This window comes from Habropoda laboriosa, unplaced genomic scaffold (assembly GCF_001263275.1).
Source record: "Habropoda laboriosa isolate 0110345459 unplaced genomic scaffold, ASM126327v1 scaffold523, whole genome shotgun sequence".
In the NCBI taxonomy this organism is placed as follows: domain Eukaryota; kingdom Metazoa; phylum Arthropoda; class Insecta; order Hymenoptera; family Apidae; genus Habropoda; species Habropoda laboriosa.
In genome coordinates this window covers 908389-925974 of record NW_017100752.1, presented here as the reverse complement: position 1 = coordinate 925974, position 17586 = coordinate 908389, and the positions used below count along the sequence as shown (strand labels likewise).

General features: G+C 39.4%; 1 protein-coding gene across 1 annotated transcript; it reads right to left on the bottom strand.

The window, feature by feature from the left end:
* Positions 1-7268: 7268 nt before the first annotated feature.
* Positions 7269-16289, bottom strand: LOC108577166 (protein sister of odd and bowel). Its single transcript, XM_017940275.1, has 2 exons — positions 14933-16289; positions 7269-7614 (listed from the first exon to the last, which is right to left on the bottom strand). The coding sequence occupies exons 1-2, from the start codon at positions 15925-15927 to the stop codon at positions 7269-7271; spliced, it is 1341 nt and encodes a 446-aa protein (XP_017795764.1). The 5' UTR covers positions 15928-16289.
* Between the last annotated feature and the right edge of the window lie 1297 nt (positions 16290-17586).

Below are 17586 nucleotides of genomic sequence, written 5' to 3'. Positions count from 1 at the left end.
GCCATTTCTATATTTCTTTTAACAATTTTTGATCGTTCTTGCGAAAGTATGGTAGAACCGTTTCGGATCCCCCCATTTTTTGGACACTTTTACGTCAATACCCGTTTCGAAAATGACAATTTTAAATATTAAAGCTTGATACAACCGTGAACAATTTTGGTTGCCTGCGCAAGGGTTAAAATGGAACATCCTGCAGAACATCCTAAGTAAATGACATTACTTAGCCATCAAATGAACGACAGTTAATTAATTTAAAGGGTGACTTAGATATCTTACAATTTATCACATACAATTACCTAAAAATGTTTCGCGATGCAACACATAGAACGATAATGTAAAATCATATTAGATATACTGTATATGTAAGTTCAATTTAAACAGCGATTCAAGCAGGTAATCACGAAGGCAGATCGGCTGAAACAATTAAATAACACGTTTGTTACAACATATTGCCGTTTTTATCTGTCGTGGCTGCATGCTGAGCAGCGTCCAGTTCGATGACGCGGTTTATAACATTTATTTATAAATGAGAAAAAAAGCATCGGTACACCGGTGAAACAAAGCGGAGAGAGCCTGGTGATTGCGTTCGAGTGAACTTTGATATATGATGAGCAGCACGTATTTTAAGCATTGAAACATGGAAATAATTACAGCATCGATACGCGACTATCATTTCCCGCAATCTGATATCTAAAGTTCAAATCGACGCCTGAATAGAAATTACTCATACACTCAAGTATCGGATAGAAAGGTTTAATAAAGATGTGGAAAAAGATTCGCCGCGGTATCATCGAGGATTACGCCAATGAGATTAGCATATTAATGGGATATACGCATTTTTCTAATTGCCGTGATTTTCATCGAATAATGCGAACTCGAAATTTTCATACAATATGCAATTTTGTTGCGTCGCAGTTTGCATAACGTAATAACACAAGTTGAACGAAAGTTTAAAGTTCAGTGGTGACGTTATGTAAATTATCGATCTACCCTTCTTACTTAGTTGATTTAGAACGTTGCTACGATGCAAAATTATCGTACACCTACCGCATACGCTGTTATACCGGGTGACATGAATATAGTGGCGCAATTTGGTAATCTGCTTTTTAGGAAAATAATCTACTTATTTACCTATTAGGAAAATAGGCAAATCTCGAAAATGTAGAATCTTCATTTTCGAATGTACAGGGTGTTTCGAGTGAAATAGGCCATCTAAATATCTACCCTATCTGAGAAATATTTCTTAGGTAATTTATATAAACAGTTTATCGATCATCGGTGATAGTGCGTTCATTCAAGGCGGAATCGGTGTGTTCTTCAGATTCTGCAAGATTTTCTGCACCGTTTCCTTTGAACTGCTCGTTAAACCAATTTATTTCCTCTTTTTTCATTCAGGTGAGAGTCAGTTGGTCATTATATCAAAATTTTAATTTACAAAGGATTGACTTACAAAAGATCGACTTGCAAAGATACAACAGTGAAATTTAGAGGGCATGTGTAGAAAAGAATGGGCCTGAAGCCCTTCTTGCATCCAACAGTACAATTAAAACGTTCGTTATGAAAATGACACTTTCGCGTCGTTGCTCCTTTCACAACTATTTCGCAAAAATTCTTTTACACTATTTAAATAGGTGTGTAAACGATGTAACATAAACTAGAAAGAAAACCTCGATTGACTTGTACCACTGTCACAATCACCAGCACAATAGCCAAATACCAGCAGAAAACATAGCTTCACCCCAAAACGGCAGCCAATTAAAACGCGAGGATAATTTTCGGGGCACCCTGTACGTGAGTCCAAGTTTCGCAGTTGGAGCGAAGAAGGAGTAAACAGCAGAGGAAGGAGAAGAGATTTCGAAGGAGTACAGAGAGTAGGACTGGCCAGACGTGTTATCGACACTCTGCCAACCCCTTAAATCGGCGAAGGGGGTGAAGCACGAGAGGAAGAAGAAAAAGAAGTTGAAGAAGAAGCAGAGGAAGAAGGTACGGAGGGCAGATCCTCCTTTCCCTTTCCCTGATCCTTCGACTTTTTTTTTTCCTCCAGTTCGTGACGAAGAGAGGACATGCGCATGCAGATCACGTCGGTTGTAGCTAAGTGATAGCGTATCTGTGGGCGGCGCGTGCGTGTGGTCCTTCTATGTCCCCTTTAACTCCCATCCTTCCCTTCGTCTCTTCCACCATGCTCGAGGGAACGCTCCGGCCCATTCCAGGCCTTCTCTCCTCTCTCTCTCTCTCTCCCTATCTCTCTCCTTCCACTTTTCGCCTTATACCTGGGATCCTACCGGTTTGACTCTCTTCGCTTTTAAATGGGGAAATGACAGACTTAATATGCGATTTAATACGTGTCTACCTGACGATACGCTTTCCGCGCCACGTAGGCGACCAGATTTTTGCGGACCGTCTCTTACCTCGTTTTCCTCTGTTCGGACACTTGATTTTCCACGGGGTGGACGGTGTTTCAGGGTGAGAGGTCAGCTGGTGCGATCGATTGACGCGGACTTCAGGGTGAACTTGTTGGGTCGTTCTGTGAGTTCGTGACGAGTTTTCTAATTTTGATCGATATTTCTAAGGAACCTTCGAATTTCGGTAAAAAAGATATAAACTTTTCCTAATTTTTTCTGTAAAATTATGTCGTCGCTGTAGAATTTTCTTGGATTTTTATTGAGACATTTTTCGCTTTCGGCAGGAACTTATGGGATGACCTGACCTTTCTTCTTTGACTGTACGGGGCTAACATGTACGGGGAAAGTTTATTTTCAATTTTGAGGAATTAATGAAGTACATGATGTTTACCCTAATCTTCGAAACAAACAGTAAATCATAGCATAAAACAATTTTAAATAGAAATAAAAAATATTTGATTTTATTTACAGTCAGAGTAAAGTGAGCTTTATTGAAGTATGGTAAACAGTACACTGGTTTCTAACTTGATTCTTCAGAAAAAGTGATATTTCTCAGTTTATTCGCCTCTCTGTTGTTCATTATTCTTCTTGAAATGGAAAACTGTTTCAACATATTTTGTAGATTGGTGCCTATTACGGTGAAAATAGTGAAAAAATGACTAGCTTAGAACGTAGGAAAGGTTCAACGAAATAGAGAAGGCACAATACGGGGTCTACACTTCCGTTCATAAGTATTTAGGACACTTCTGAATGTGAAGCAAACCTAAGCAGTCGTTACGAAGTTATTGAGGTCTTGAAAAACATTATTCCGGCTGGAATTTTGTAGTGCAACGACTGCATTAACTTCTAAATGTCAGTTTCCATTTAAGGTTAGGTTAGGTCAAACATTTTTAGGTTAAGTTAAACATGTTATGTATAGTTAAAAATGAGATACTATTAGTCTGTCGTTTGATTATGCCGCACCAAACATTGTCACAGAATTAAGTTTGAAAATGAGCGTCGTAGGTCGTTGAACTTATCTCCGCAACCGTGCATCAATTTTAATAAATTCGTGGTATCGTCGTTATGCGAGAACCGTTGCAAATTTGAAAACTCTATTCAAGCCATCGTATTGTGTAAAAACTACAACGAAAATTTGTCCTTTCTTATTTCTTCCGTAAATCTAGCACTTACGAGGAAAACCTGAACACCCTTTGTACAGATATATGACACTAACTTTGACAAACAAGACTGTTTCCTCGTTAAATTCTTGAATTTAACCATCTCACTGTCCAAAATAGTGTAAAATAGTTCGTAGTCGCTAATAACCAAGTAGTTGATGCCGTTTAAATCACTGTATTAAAAAGGACTGTAATTTAAATCGTACAAAGCGTCCTGCGCGAACATAACTTACGCCACAGTTAGTTCGACCTAAAATCATTCTCTCCAACCCAAAACCGTTCCACCAAAAAAAGAAAAACAATATCACACAAAATCCAACAATCCCATCAGTGTATACTTTCCGATAATACGACGTGTAATTTAGAGAAACTCTCTAAAGTAACCGATGAGTCGTAATCTCGACTAAACCGTCGGTGAATTAATTTCGCCGCAGAGCTGTCACGAAATTATGTAAATTTGCTTTACAAGGCTGGGACACGAGGCTTCGTTCGTTCCTCTTTCTCTCTCTCTTTTCTTTTTCTTCTTTCTATTTCTGATCCGGATTGGAATTCCTTGAGTTTCCAAGTTCGGGAACGAACTCTCCTAGCCGGTGCGGCCTGTTGGAAGAAGTGGAAGTCGACCGGTCGTGCGAGATTCTCCTTATCGACGCGAGCTGTCCCGTGTTCGGCCCGTTCCCGAGCCCGAAATAGCGTCTTCGGGCCCACCTCGTGCCTTTCCAGCACCTACCTTCGAAAAAGAAACGTAACCCTAGACGTATCGCGGTGTCATGTCCCGCGCACCTGGCGGCCTCGTTCTTTGTAACACGATACACGCGTTTCTTCTTCTTGTTCTTCTTCTTCTTCGTCGTTGTCCCCTTTGCTGCCGTTCCTTCTCCTCTCCTACTTCGTCGCTGCTCCCTCCTTGCCCTTACTACGTTCGTGAATCATACGCGAAGGGAATGGAAGGAAATAACGAGCGAGCGACATTTAATATCAACCGTTTAACCAACGAGGACGAGTTCATTCTCATTCTCGTCGGTTGAAAATTCTCTTTCGCCGTGTATTTCGTTTTATTAGAATAGAATTTAGAATTATATTTAGCATAGGAAACTTTAGATACGTTGGGGTTTTTCGAAAAATAATGTACACCTTTGCTAATGAGTTTCATTATTTAAAATTTCTAAAATTTATTGCTTTCTGAATGGTAAGATTTTTTTAATGCTGCTTCATTGAAAAAGTTTGTTGGAATTTACCGTTAACGCGCGTGCTCTCTCGGTGCGTAACCGGGGAGTCTTTTGACCTAGGTTTGTTGCACCCCTTGCTGGCCTAAGGACTCCAAGAAACCAGCTAGTGCCGTCGTCCAACTAGAATCCCACGCTTAGGACCGCCACAGTAGGTCTACATTCACTAGTAGAAAACATACGTAAACAATTACGTGTTGTTTTTTTCACGATCAATCAAAACTTTCAACAAAATTGTTTAGATGTTTGAAGAAATGGGAGTTTTTTGGGGATTTGCCCGCGGGGCCCATACGCTGCCCGTGCGGGCAACGACTGGACGGCACTGGTGTAAGTAGGGGAGGATGTTGAAAAATTTCATATTCTTGACTGTGAATAGTTTTCATTCATTTTTCTTTCTATCTGGCCTTCCTCTTGGCTCATTTTCAGTGAAAAGTCACCTATCTTGAATTTTCTACACCAACGTTGAAGTGTCTTAACATTTGCATAACCTTCTTCAAATGCTAAATTCGTATTTTTACCAGCTTTTACTGTAGTTTTTTCAAGTTCAAGCTTATGTAAAAAATTATACGAATATCCCGATTATTCATCACGTCGGATAATGCCAAAACAATTGTATTATGAATTTTTTTACTATAGAGCAAATTCCTTCTTCTTTACTATTGTGGATGAAAGTTTATGGTTGGACAAAATTTAGTATATGGTATCGACCCGCCAATTTCAGTTGAAAAACGAGATTTCATTTGCACAAACCTAATAGTATCATGGAGAAAAATCATGATTGACTATAGACCCGAGCACTCGTTAATTTTTATCTGAGTGAGTTTGAAAAAATTACAGCATTGTACTCTACAGTTCATTCACATTATTTTCACCTTTTATTCGATTTTTTACCCAACGTTGAAGTGTAAATATGCTATTTTTAATAAAATGTTAATATTGAGGAGCGAAACGATTTATTTATTTATGATTTTTGTTTTTAGAGTACCTTAAACTAAGTGTAATAATTAGTATTTGATTGAGAGAAATAAAGATTGTGTAATTACATTAAATTTCGTATGCTTTTAAATGGACACCCTATTTTACTCGTAAAAAATCTTATCTCCCTTGTTAGCCAAATTTCTTTTTTAAACGAAACGTCCCATTTTCTGATAATTTAAGGTCAACTTAAGACTCGTAGTGATGTTTAAAGTTTGTTTTCCATCTAATTTTTTGGTAGCTGAAAAAGTGAAGGTATTAAATACTTCAGTTTATTTCACTTTTCCACATATTAATTTGTCGATTAATAGATTCGTCAACAGGAAAATTGTCCAGCTGGGAGAGTCATAGGTATTCTGTTTTCTTGCCACAAATGTTAATTAAAAATTACTTAAATTTGTGTCCCTTTGATCAAGAAATAGAAATAGCTTTAAGACATCCTGGAGATTAAATTCAGTATAATCTGAATACTGTTTTTATCGAGTGAAGTTTATGAAACTTTGAGTTATTGCAAATTTATAGAATTTATTAGAACGTTTTGTTGTATCTTTGAAAAATTATGAAATTTGAATATTTCACGAGAAATCTGCTGGAAATAGTTCTAGCCTGTAGACTTGGAAAATTATAATGGAAATCCAAGATAGAATTTCATTAATTAAATGTTCAAAAAACAGAAATTTGTACTCATTTGTCCAATTTGATAATTTTACACAAAAAGAGGCAAAACTGCAAGATTTGACTAAAACTAAAAGTATACAATACTTCGAGTTGCAATGAAAATTTTATTTCGGTCCCCCTGAAATCTAATAAAATTCTTTCCAATAGCACTTCGAAAAATACTCAGACCCCAAGAAATCGTCATTTCCCACGAGACAAAGGTGCGCATAAAAACATCAACTCCAACAACAGCTTAAAAAATAATATAATAAAAGTTTATTTTACACGTACAAACGAGACACAACCTGTGCACGTATGTACACAGTGTGAAATCCAAAGAAGAAACATGAAACGATCCTTTTGCATGTCCTATTCCAACTACCTATACATATAATGCGCGATGCGTAACATAATTACAGATCTAACGAGCATGAATCCGTGAATAACATCATCCTGATATGCAGTTATAATTATATCCTATGTATTAACTACGAAATATATACGCAACTAAAAGTGCACGCTAAAAATCGCAGACAAACGTCCACGTTAGCTCACACACACCGAGTCTCACACCAGTTTCCATCCAAACGACGAAAACAACCCACGCTTAATTATCTCAAATCGATCATCTCGCGAAAACCATTCTCAAAACAATTACATCGAATCCAGAAGAAACTTCGACAAACTCGTTCGAACGCCACCGAGTCCTTCTCGTTTCCTCCGAAATCCGGGCATCTCCTCGAGATCTCCACCACTCGGCCGGTACGAAGATCAATTTTCCTAGTGCAATGCCAAAAAACGTTCCGGTTAGGTCCACAGGATCACCAGGACGTTCCGGTTGGTCTACAGGATCACTAGGACGTTTCTTGAAGCACGACGGCTCCAGAACCGGGGACAGGGATCCCTGGCGGCGGCGGTGACGTCGATACGCCCAAATTGTGAGTCAACGAGTGCCTCCTGAGGTCGCAGTTCCTGCGGAACACCTTGCCGCAGGAGGCGCAGTGGTAAGGTTTGATGTCTGTGTGAGTGAGAAGGTGGGTCTTGAGGTTGCTTCTCTGGTTGAAGCTTCTGGCGCAGACGGGACACTTGTGCGGGGATTCCTCCATGTGGAGGATCTTGTGCACGGCCAAGGTCCTACTCTGGCAGAATCCTTTGCCGCATTCGGCGCATTTGAACGGTTTTTCCTTGCTGTGAATGTACCTGGAACAGAGAGAGCAACGATGGTTCTCTTTACGGTTTAACTAGACGGTGTTGATGGCTGTGTTGGAACGGTTGGAATGATCGGTGTAATGGGATTAAGGGGATTAGGGGGATTAAGAATTGTCGGAGCGTTAGAGCGTGGAAATTTTTGGTGGAGTCTGAGATGTGAGGATGATTGTGGAGTTAGGTGTGTTGACGATGTGAGTGATGACTTATTAATCCTTGGCCCTCGAAGGCCCTTTTCTCTATAAGGAAGTAGCAAAGATTAATGCAATTTTTTTAAAGTGTGGCGCGGGTACGTCGTCGTCAACAAACCCTTACCGGACCTCGTTCTATTCTTCCACGCGAACCTTCTCTTTTCCAACTCCTTCAGATTTCAGTTTCCGTTCTTTTGTCTCTCCCCGGGTTAAGACTTGCCTTCGTCCTCGAGTGGCCTAAGAAGCGCACATGTGGCATCCAGGTTCGCACGAGGACGAACGGCCCGCTTTCTATGAATTTTCTATCTATCTCTACTCCTGTCTCCCTGTCCTAACAATATAAAAACCCAGCACGCCTACACCTCCGGACAGTTTTTCCTTTACCGACCATCGCGACGTACCCGCCGAACCGCTGCCGCCGGGACAAGTAACAAAATAAATTGTATTTTCTGGACCAATTGTACGCCTGTACGACCATACGCTTATACTTTGATAAATTGAGGTGAAAACAGGGTAACGACGTTCCTCACCCACCTCAAAAATAATATTTTTATTAAATGTTGGTTCTCTCAGATTGTTTCACTGCTGAGATCTCTAAAACACAGGGCCGGCTCAAAGCCTTTTTCCCCCCTATTATCCTCCTCCAAACGTAAATAAGATTAAGGAAGAATTGAAGAAGTAAAATGCGATACTCCATCAAGTTTATGATAACTTAAGTAATACAAAGTTTATTTATATCACTTGAATAAAATGACAGAAGACTGAAATATATTGTTAAATTCAGTAGAATAACATAATTGAGTTACGAGCCTTCACTGCAGCAAATTTCACTTTTCACGTCTCAGAGAATAAAAAACAGGAATTTTGTATTTTCGCGCTCTTTTCGAATCGCGCCTCAAGCTATTGCCTCATTAGCTCGCTATCTGAGCCGACCCTGTCTAAACACGAAGGTCCATAGGCCTGCTGTCTTGGAAAATATCATGCTTAGAGTTGCCTCTAATGGTAAATATAATGTCGCTTCTTAGTCGCATCTCGAGTGCAAAGGGTTGAAGTATGTCGAGTACGAGAATGTAACAGGTATTTGGTACATGTGATAAATACGGTGACTCTTATTAATACTCGGACACTCTTTAGAACAGTACAAGTCTTTTAAAATTGGACTTAACCACTTGAGTTTTTTTGAGAAGTTAGAAGGATTAGTATACCAGATGACGTGTGCAACAAATTTTGAAAAAATTGCAATTTGTGGGAATCGTGAAGAAAATTGTAAAGGTCACATTCGACAACTTTTTTATCCAAGCCCGTAATGAAAATTTAAAAAATACGTTTTGTAGATTTGTGCCAATTATACGCATGCTGAAAATTTGATCGAAATCGGTTAACGTTACTATGAGCTACAAATTGTTAAAGATTGTGAAAATCGCACTATTTCACGTCGTTCGGCCTATAATTGTAGTAAATCTGAAGATTCCTACATCTTTCGATGCCTGTCGCTTGTTTCTCCATCTACCGATTTCGATGAAATTTTCAGCGTGTGTATAATTGACATAAATCTACAAAACGTATGTTTTAAATTTTCGTTACAAGCTCAGGTAAAAAAGTCGTAAACAGTGATCTTTACAATTTTCTTCGCGATTCCTACAAATTGCAATATTTTCAAAAAATTTTATACACGTCATCTAGTATCCTTCTAACTTCTCAAAAAAACTCAAGTCGTTTGATCCAATTTAAAAGAAAGTTATACTGTTCTAAAGAGTGTCCGAATATTGTTAAGAGTCACTGTACATAGTTGGTGTGAATGAAATTGGCGGGTTGATTAGGTAAATTTTGTTAGGAAATAGGTAATTAAAGAGTGAGTGTGCGAGTGGAGGATGTAATATATTGCAAAGCAAGGCCTTTTCATAGCCACGTGGCTGAAAATAAATAAATAATAATAATATTTTTATACAGAATAGTCGAGAAGAAGTTGGTGTGCAAAATTCAAGATTTGTGAGATTTTATTGGAAATGAGACAAGAGGAAGGCTAGATAGGGCAGACGATAATGTTTTAAGAAAAATGATTGGAAACAATCTAAGGTAAAAAATATAAAATTTTTCCGCATTCTTCCCTATTCAGTTTAAACAATTTTTTAGCAAATAAATTATTCTGAAATGAAGACATTCTAAAAGTAGCATCCAAAGAATGTTTTAATTCAGAGATTAATGATTTTGACGAATTTGGAGTAATGAGAGTGTAATAGTTGATCGTTGGGAAAACTGTATAGAGTCGAGTGGAAATTACTTTGATCAGGTATATGCGTTATTGTTTGAACAAACACGGTATAAACTTTCATACGCATTTTCTCTGTATTAGCTGTTGTTAATTGACGACGTTTATCGATTAAAATTAATTTGTAAGCGGAAAATATAATAATATGGTAGACGTAAAATAAATAATACATGGTTAAAATTAAATCCACTTTTTTAACGGTTCCCTGTAAAAATACAGATTTACATGAAAATCCATAATCTACTAATTGGTGGATATGAAAATTTGGAGTTTTTAGGATACTAAGGTATTAGGTTACTGGAGATTGTTAATTGAATGGAGGAATAAGAGGATAAAAGAAACAAGAATGTATGATTCTCTCTCTTTTGTTAGTATTTCAGTATTTGTTGGCAATTTAAATTTTATGCAACGTTGAATGTACGAAATGTGTGAAATTAATTGTGCAAATAAGAGTTCTGTAACAGTGAGAAAATCGAGGGGAGTGATTGACAAAATTGGAAAGCCAAACGTTATCAGAGAAACGGAGATTACAAAAATTACAAAATGTATGTAAACAAAGGTAATAAAACGGTGTGCTTTAGATATCAATGAACTAGAAAATTTCAGGTAAACCTTTTAGAATAATAAATTACATTGAGATAGACAAAGTAAGAAATTTTAGGTATTAAAATATGTTAAAATTTAACAATGAAGAATTAATAATCTCTGAAACATTGTGCAACACCTACAGAAATGATCCGTTATTAGTAAATAAAACTTAACCCTCCGTAGGCAATCTGGGTCATTAATGACCCAAGTAAACTTTCACCCTTACATTCCTTCGAAACAAACTTCTATTTTTATTGAAAAAAGTTTTAAACATTTAACTTAACGAACAATTCTCTAATATAGCAAAGACTTTAGTAAACATTCCAGAATTTTTTCACATTTTTCAGAGGCCAAGAACAGTAAAAAAGTTAGACTCGAACTCAAGCTACCCAATTTGCCTACATTTGCCTACCCAACTGTTGCATTAATTTTGCGCCGAGCGCAGAGATACGCCAAATATAAATGACGAAAGACTGAGAACGCATCAGCATACCACGAACACCCCGATCGATTCAAGCAAACAAAAATAGAACTTGGAAGGAAAGAAATGGCAAAATCGACAAATTTCTCTCCGTTCGAATTAACTCTCGAATTGTGTATAATTTACCATTCCGGTAAACCAGCAAACCGCGTTCACCTCGACGAGACCCGAGAACAATGCACAGGACACGGAGAACGAGAAAGGAATAAAACGGAGAAGATAGGCCGCGGCTAATTTCCAAGCGTGATACCTGTGCCCAATTAACGGGAATTGCGGACGTATCGATTGATGTTGTCGTGATTGATGAGCAAGATACGAAAAGTCCGATAAATTGTCACGAATTGATCAACGTAATTAATACACCGCCGCGATATCCCGGCCGCCGTCATAATTACACGTCGAGCCGTATTATTTCGTCGTATTTAGACGCGGCGAAGATTGCAATCAATTTGAGAGAACGCGAGCGCGGATCTCGTCGGAGAAGAAAGCACGTTTCACGAGGCGCCATGATTGGTGTAACTACTTTTGCTGTGCACACTTTGCTCGGCCAATAAGCACGCGTAATAGCAACTTTATCTTCCGCGTCCTTTCCGCGAAGAAGTTCATCGTCAGGCTGTGTTTTTCTTTTCTTCTCTCTTTTTTCTCGTCACTCTCTTAACCGGCGCGTCTCTGAATAGAGGTAAATTGAGTTCAATTATCGTCGGTTCTAATCCTGGCTAATTTCGGATTTACATGTACCGGGTGGTGAAATTGTTTTGTCAGATGTACGAGGGTAGGGAGGATGTTTGATTTGAGAGACTTGTGGGAAACTTTTTTAACCCTCTGACTGCTCGCTAAAATGTGGTGGAAAAGTGGAAACTGTTTTTACGACTTAACCAGTTTTCTGAGTAATTGGCTTCAGTTTTATTAATGATATAACTTTTTCAATCTATGCTGATTTCTTTTAGTTTCATTGCTGCAGCCCCACCGGTGCAAATTCAAACGAGCCGCCACTGGACTTAACACCTTGCACTGTGAATATATTTTTCGGCGACAAGCTAATTTTGAAAATTGTCGTGTATGAGTAAAACAGATATTTCTCTTGAATTTTTCGTGAAAAAATTTTAGTTTTTAAAAATTAGGCATCGAAGCTTATTACGAGTGTGCCTCGTGTTATTTCTGTGCAAGGGGTTAAATTAATTGCGAGTAGTGTGGATATATGCTTTTACTTTTCCTTATCTAATTTTGAATGATTTTACCGAGATATTTGCACCCATTTTTTGAGCTCTACAATGTTACGTCCTATGTGAACCTCTTGCAAAGTAAATTTGAAGCATTTAAACGCTCAAAGGGTTAAATATGGTCAGATACTTGAAGAGTAGCCTTTGGTATAATGTGAAAAATTTCAGCAATTTAAATTAAGCTGGTGAAGTTTCTGTGGTAACAAAAGTTCATTTTGTTTTTCTTTTTTGCTAGATATGGGGTAGAAAGGATGTCTAACTTGAAATTTCTGCAAAACTATTTTAAATATTATCAGATACTTAAAAAATATGTAATGATTATTTATTTGTGAGAAGTTTTTCTCAAAGATAAGTGCATAAGTACTTTTGAAAATTCGTGAAATAAGTTGCAAAATCAATGCCAAATAAATAATTTTACACGAGTAACTCGTGAAGTGATAAAAAGAGGCTGAATGGAAAGGAAGTCAGAAAATTATACAAGGGACAAAGTCATCTAGAGTAAGCATTTTTTGTCCAAAACGAGCAGTGTTAAATTCTACACGTGTTATCAGTTACGAAGAGACCTAAAAATTTTGCAATAATGATTTAATTCTACAGAAACTGCAGCAACGTCAATTTCTTTGTCTCCTTTTTTTGACCAAAAATGGTAAATTAATCCGCCTTATTGGTTATTTCTTCACAAATGAGTAATATTCGTTAAAAATTCTTTGAGATTATTTTACAGAAAACATGCAAGATGTGATCTATACCTCTGGGGCAAGATGGGACAAATGAGTGGGGCAAGATGGGGATGTGCCCTACCTAACCTCACTTAACTAACCTCTACTAATTCTTTTCTTCGCATTTTCTTCAGTTTCAGTCCTATTAAGGACATTTTAACATAAAGTTTACGACACGAGCGAAAAATTCCGCTATTTCTGAGAAGATCGAATATTACTGTGGAGCATGTTGTTAATTTTACTGAGTGTTAGGTCATCCCATGAGTTGCTGTTGAATTTTAGAATTTAGATCGATATTTCCAACGAAATATTGGTAAAAATTTGATAAAAAGGACATAAGTGCCTTCTGTTTCCACAATTGTTTTTTTTTATAAAACCATTATATCGTTGCTATGGATTTTCATTGAAATATTTTTCGCTTTCGGCACCAACTTATGAGATGACCTAATATTTTAGTGAGTTCCTACTCAGTAACGAATGATGTATCCTAATCAATCAGTCGCAATTATGAGACTGTGTGTGCGCGAGTGTACTTCTGGAAGATTCTGGAAAATTAGGTGACATCAAAAAAGCAACTGAAGAGGGAAAGTACACAAATTGTAAAAAGCTGAAGAAGAAAATCAAGAACAACTTGGAAGTATTAAACGAAGAAAAAAATAAATTAAGCAACATGCTTGTCAAGAGGATCTCCATTTTATCTTTGTTATTTTTACTCTCTTTATTTGTGTTTACCTCTACATACAGAGTGTTCCATTTAACTAAAAACGCTGGAATATCTCACGAAAGATGGAAGTTACAGAAAAACTATCCTTACAAATGTTGTTCCTTATATAGAGGCACATTATGTGGTGCAAATAATTTTTCTATAGGTGAAGTAGTAGGGGGGATGATATCTAAGTCAAGTTAATTTTTATAAATGGAAGTGATGGAATTTTTTTATTCAAAATATGATAGCGTTTGTTGAGATTGCATATCAATCCACACAGCTTTGGACACACTTTACGTAATGTCCACTTCATTTTGTCCCTGATTACCTCATCTTGCCCCCATACAAGACCAAACTTACCCCGCATGGGGTATTAGATGGGTATAAGATTAGCGTTCAAGAAAAAAGAGGTTTATTTAAGTGTTTAATTCCTGTGATCTGAATTTTGTTGCACAAATTTAAAGACGAGTGTATGCCGATTCTAGAAACGCTTTAATACACGAAGAATACGCTTGATTTTATTCACGCTTCTCTTTAGAATCCTCGTCTTACCCCACATTCCTCTACGCAATCTTAATCAACGATTAAGAAAATATTGAACGCTGATAAGCTTCCAAGACGCAGAATAATGCTTCAAATTGTTACAAGGTTGCAACTTCAGATAAAATCTTAACATACCGAGTGTTCGAATTATAAACGAAACATTAGAAACTTTAAAAGATTTTGCAGAATAGGTACCAAAAAATTGAAAAAATCCTAACCTTCATACCGCTAAAAAGCGGTAGAATTATAGTTAACAAAGACAAAAACACCGAATCACAAAATACTCCATCGAATACGAAGAATTATACGTATCTACAACTCCAAAAACCTCCCCAATTTTCCACCAATATTTAACGCAGAAAGCAGTGTTAACCAAACAGACAGATTAATCAAATCCTCGATAAAAAAAGAGACCTACCACGCCGTAAAGCAATCTACAAAATTTCAAGCAGCGACTAAACTACAAAATCTCGCAGAAAACCCATAAAACAGTGAAAAATGTCCAGCAACGATTAAGTAAGAAATCGAAAAACACGAGGTAAAACATTAAAAAAGAAAAATCGCAAAGCTGACCGATCTACGTTCACCAACTTACCTATGGTCCCTCAGGTGATCTTGCCGTCGGAAGGCCTTTCCGCAAATGTCACAGGAATACGGTCGCTCGTCGGTGTGCGTTCTCTCGTGTATCAGCAGATTGTAGCTCTTCGTAAACTGTCGGCTGCAGAACTTGCAGATGAACTGCTTCTTAGGCCTGGACGCCCTGCAGGTCCGCGGTATGCTCGGCTCGGCCGAGGTAGACGTGGCCTGTAGCGGCGACGACGAGGACAACGAGGACGAGGAGGACGACGAACAAACGGACGAAGAGGCCGGCGACGTGAACGTCGAGGCGGTTATTTGCGACAGGGACGTTGATTGCGTTACGGTGGTCGCGGAACTGGAATTCACGCGACTCCCTTCCGATATCCGTCGCAACAGTGCCTCCTGGTTCGCCGAAGAAGTCGCCACGGACGTGTCTCTCAGCAACACTTCCTGCTCCTCCAACAGTGCCAGATCCTCCTCGGGATCTCCGATAAAATCCAACCGTCCCTCCTCTTCATCGTCCACAGACTGCAGCAGTCTCTCAGCGGTCAGCTGATCGTTCTTCGACGGTGTCGTCGAGGCCAACGCGTTCTCTAATCCGGTATTTATCGGCGAACACCTCTGATTAGCCAGTCCCGAACCGGTGGACTGATTGACACCTGTTGCCGTGCTGCTGGCGTGCAGTCGATGAAGGGTCAGATAGGTCTCCAACGCCTGGAGATTGAGAGCGGCCGCTGCTGCGTGTCCAGGGGGAAGGAGTGCAGCTCTTTGAAGGGCGGCCAAGAGGGCACCTTGTAGACCAAGGGCGACGCTCTGCAAGGTGAAATTCGGCAGTCCGGCCTCTGTGACACTGGCGACGTCTTGTAGCTCGGTACTGGTGGTGGACGTGGTTGTCGAGGAGGAGGAGGACGAGGAGGAGGAGGAGGAAGAAGAGGTGGAGGACGACGGGACCATTACGATTCCCCGCTCCTGCTCCTGGTTCTGTTGTTGCTGTTGCTGTTGCTGTTGCATCCTCCCCCGTCGCTAGAATCGTCCCGGGTCAGGCTGAGGAGATGTCGACGTGTTGCCGGCAGCATTGGCGAGGGTGATCTGTCTTGTCCGTCGCTTCCGTCCGTGTGTGGCGAGCGTGGTGTTCTTTTTTTTTTGTTTTTGTTTCTTTTACAACAATCGACTCTCCCTCTCTCTCTCTCTCTGGCTCTCGATTCACTGGCCGACGAGACGAGCTGCGGCGGGAATCGTGGACCACATGCTCGGCAATTCTGTACCGTATGGGGAAGAATCGCGAACAATCGATATGGGGGAATTGTGGTGAAACAGGGTGGACGAACGTGCAAACGGCAAAGAGGAAAGACGCGCGCGCGATGCTGGCGGTGCGAAGGCGCCCCGACGACTGCTCCTGCCTCTCGCTGCTGGGCACTGTTCGTGGAGACACCTGGTGGCAGGTATCCGAGGCGAGTTGGGACCGTTTGCGAGGAACGGGCCCCGGATTCTGGAGAGAGAGCCCCACAGCTGGCCCGCAATTGCTCGCCGTTTCGGCGTAAACAGCGTCGTTCGTAATCTCGCGTGCACGCGTCACTGCGTGCACGCGGCTGCACGTGCGCGCGCCTCCACCAGCCCGTCAGGGACAATCCTGGATCGTGATCCTTCGAGCGTTGTTGTTTCGTTCTTCCGACGATCGAGATTTCAGACGACGCGAACGCGAGTTCGTAAGATTGCGCGTGTTACCGCTGTGATAGCGTGTAAAGTCCGGGGTTAGGGGTCCGGATTAGGTGAATTCTTTGAAGATGATCGATGTGGAGTTTGCGGAAATTTTCGGACCGACATTGGTGACCAATTAAAATAGATCTAAGCCTTCGTTACGTGAATTATGATCACTCTGTTGCGTCGATTAATGAATTTTTGACGAGTGATATAGGTTATCGAATGTGAAACAAACCTAAACTGTCGTTACAAAAGAATTAGATGCTAAAAAAATTATTCAGTCTATAATCTCGTAATATGGTTTTACCGATACACAGGGTGGGCCGCGTAAAAGAGGCCACCTAAATAATTATCTTCTCCAGCTATGGTGGTACGAGAAAATTTGGATGCGCAATCTTAATGGCTTCAAGAGACGAATCAGATGGAAAAAAAAATTTTTTTATAAATGTCATTTTTTAATGTTTCTTCCAAGGTCGTATGCACGTAATTTCTTGTGCAGTGTATTATAACTAACGTGACTGTGTGTCCACATAATTTCTTCTGTAGTATGTTATAGCTAACATTACTCTGCATTCGTCCATGTCTTATAGTGTGACCCTGAAACGATCTTAGACGCTAAAATTGAATATCCAGAAATTTCCTTTTTGCCACTTTTTTCACTAAACAAATTCTTCCTCCATCTTATTCGCCCTTTGAAACCATTTAAATTGCGTAAAAAATATAGAGAAGATATTTTAAGGAGAAATACTAAATTTTGTAATATTTTATTTCAACCAACTTCGATTTTACGAACATATTTCACACAGTGCTATTCTTACAAATGTACAACTCGGACGGCACCCTGTCGGCCGAAATCCACTCGACTCTTCATTTCTCCCGTTTGCAACGAAATTTTCACGAATAGCACGGAATGTGTTCATTCAATTACACGGCTCTAGAGCTCGAAGGTTAAATTGGTTTCTATCTGGC

Coding starts and splice junctions, on each gene's coding strand:
- LOC108577166 (XM_017940275.1), bottom strand. CDS start 15,927: ATGCAACAGCAACAGCAACAGCAACAACAGAACCAGGAGCAGGAGCGG. Junction 7,615..14,932: donor GATCACCTGAGGGACCATAG/GTAAGTTGGTGA, acceptor TCTCTGTTCCAG/GTACATTCACAGCAAGGAAA.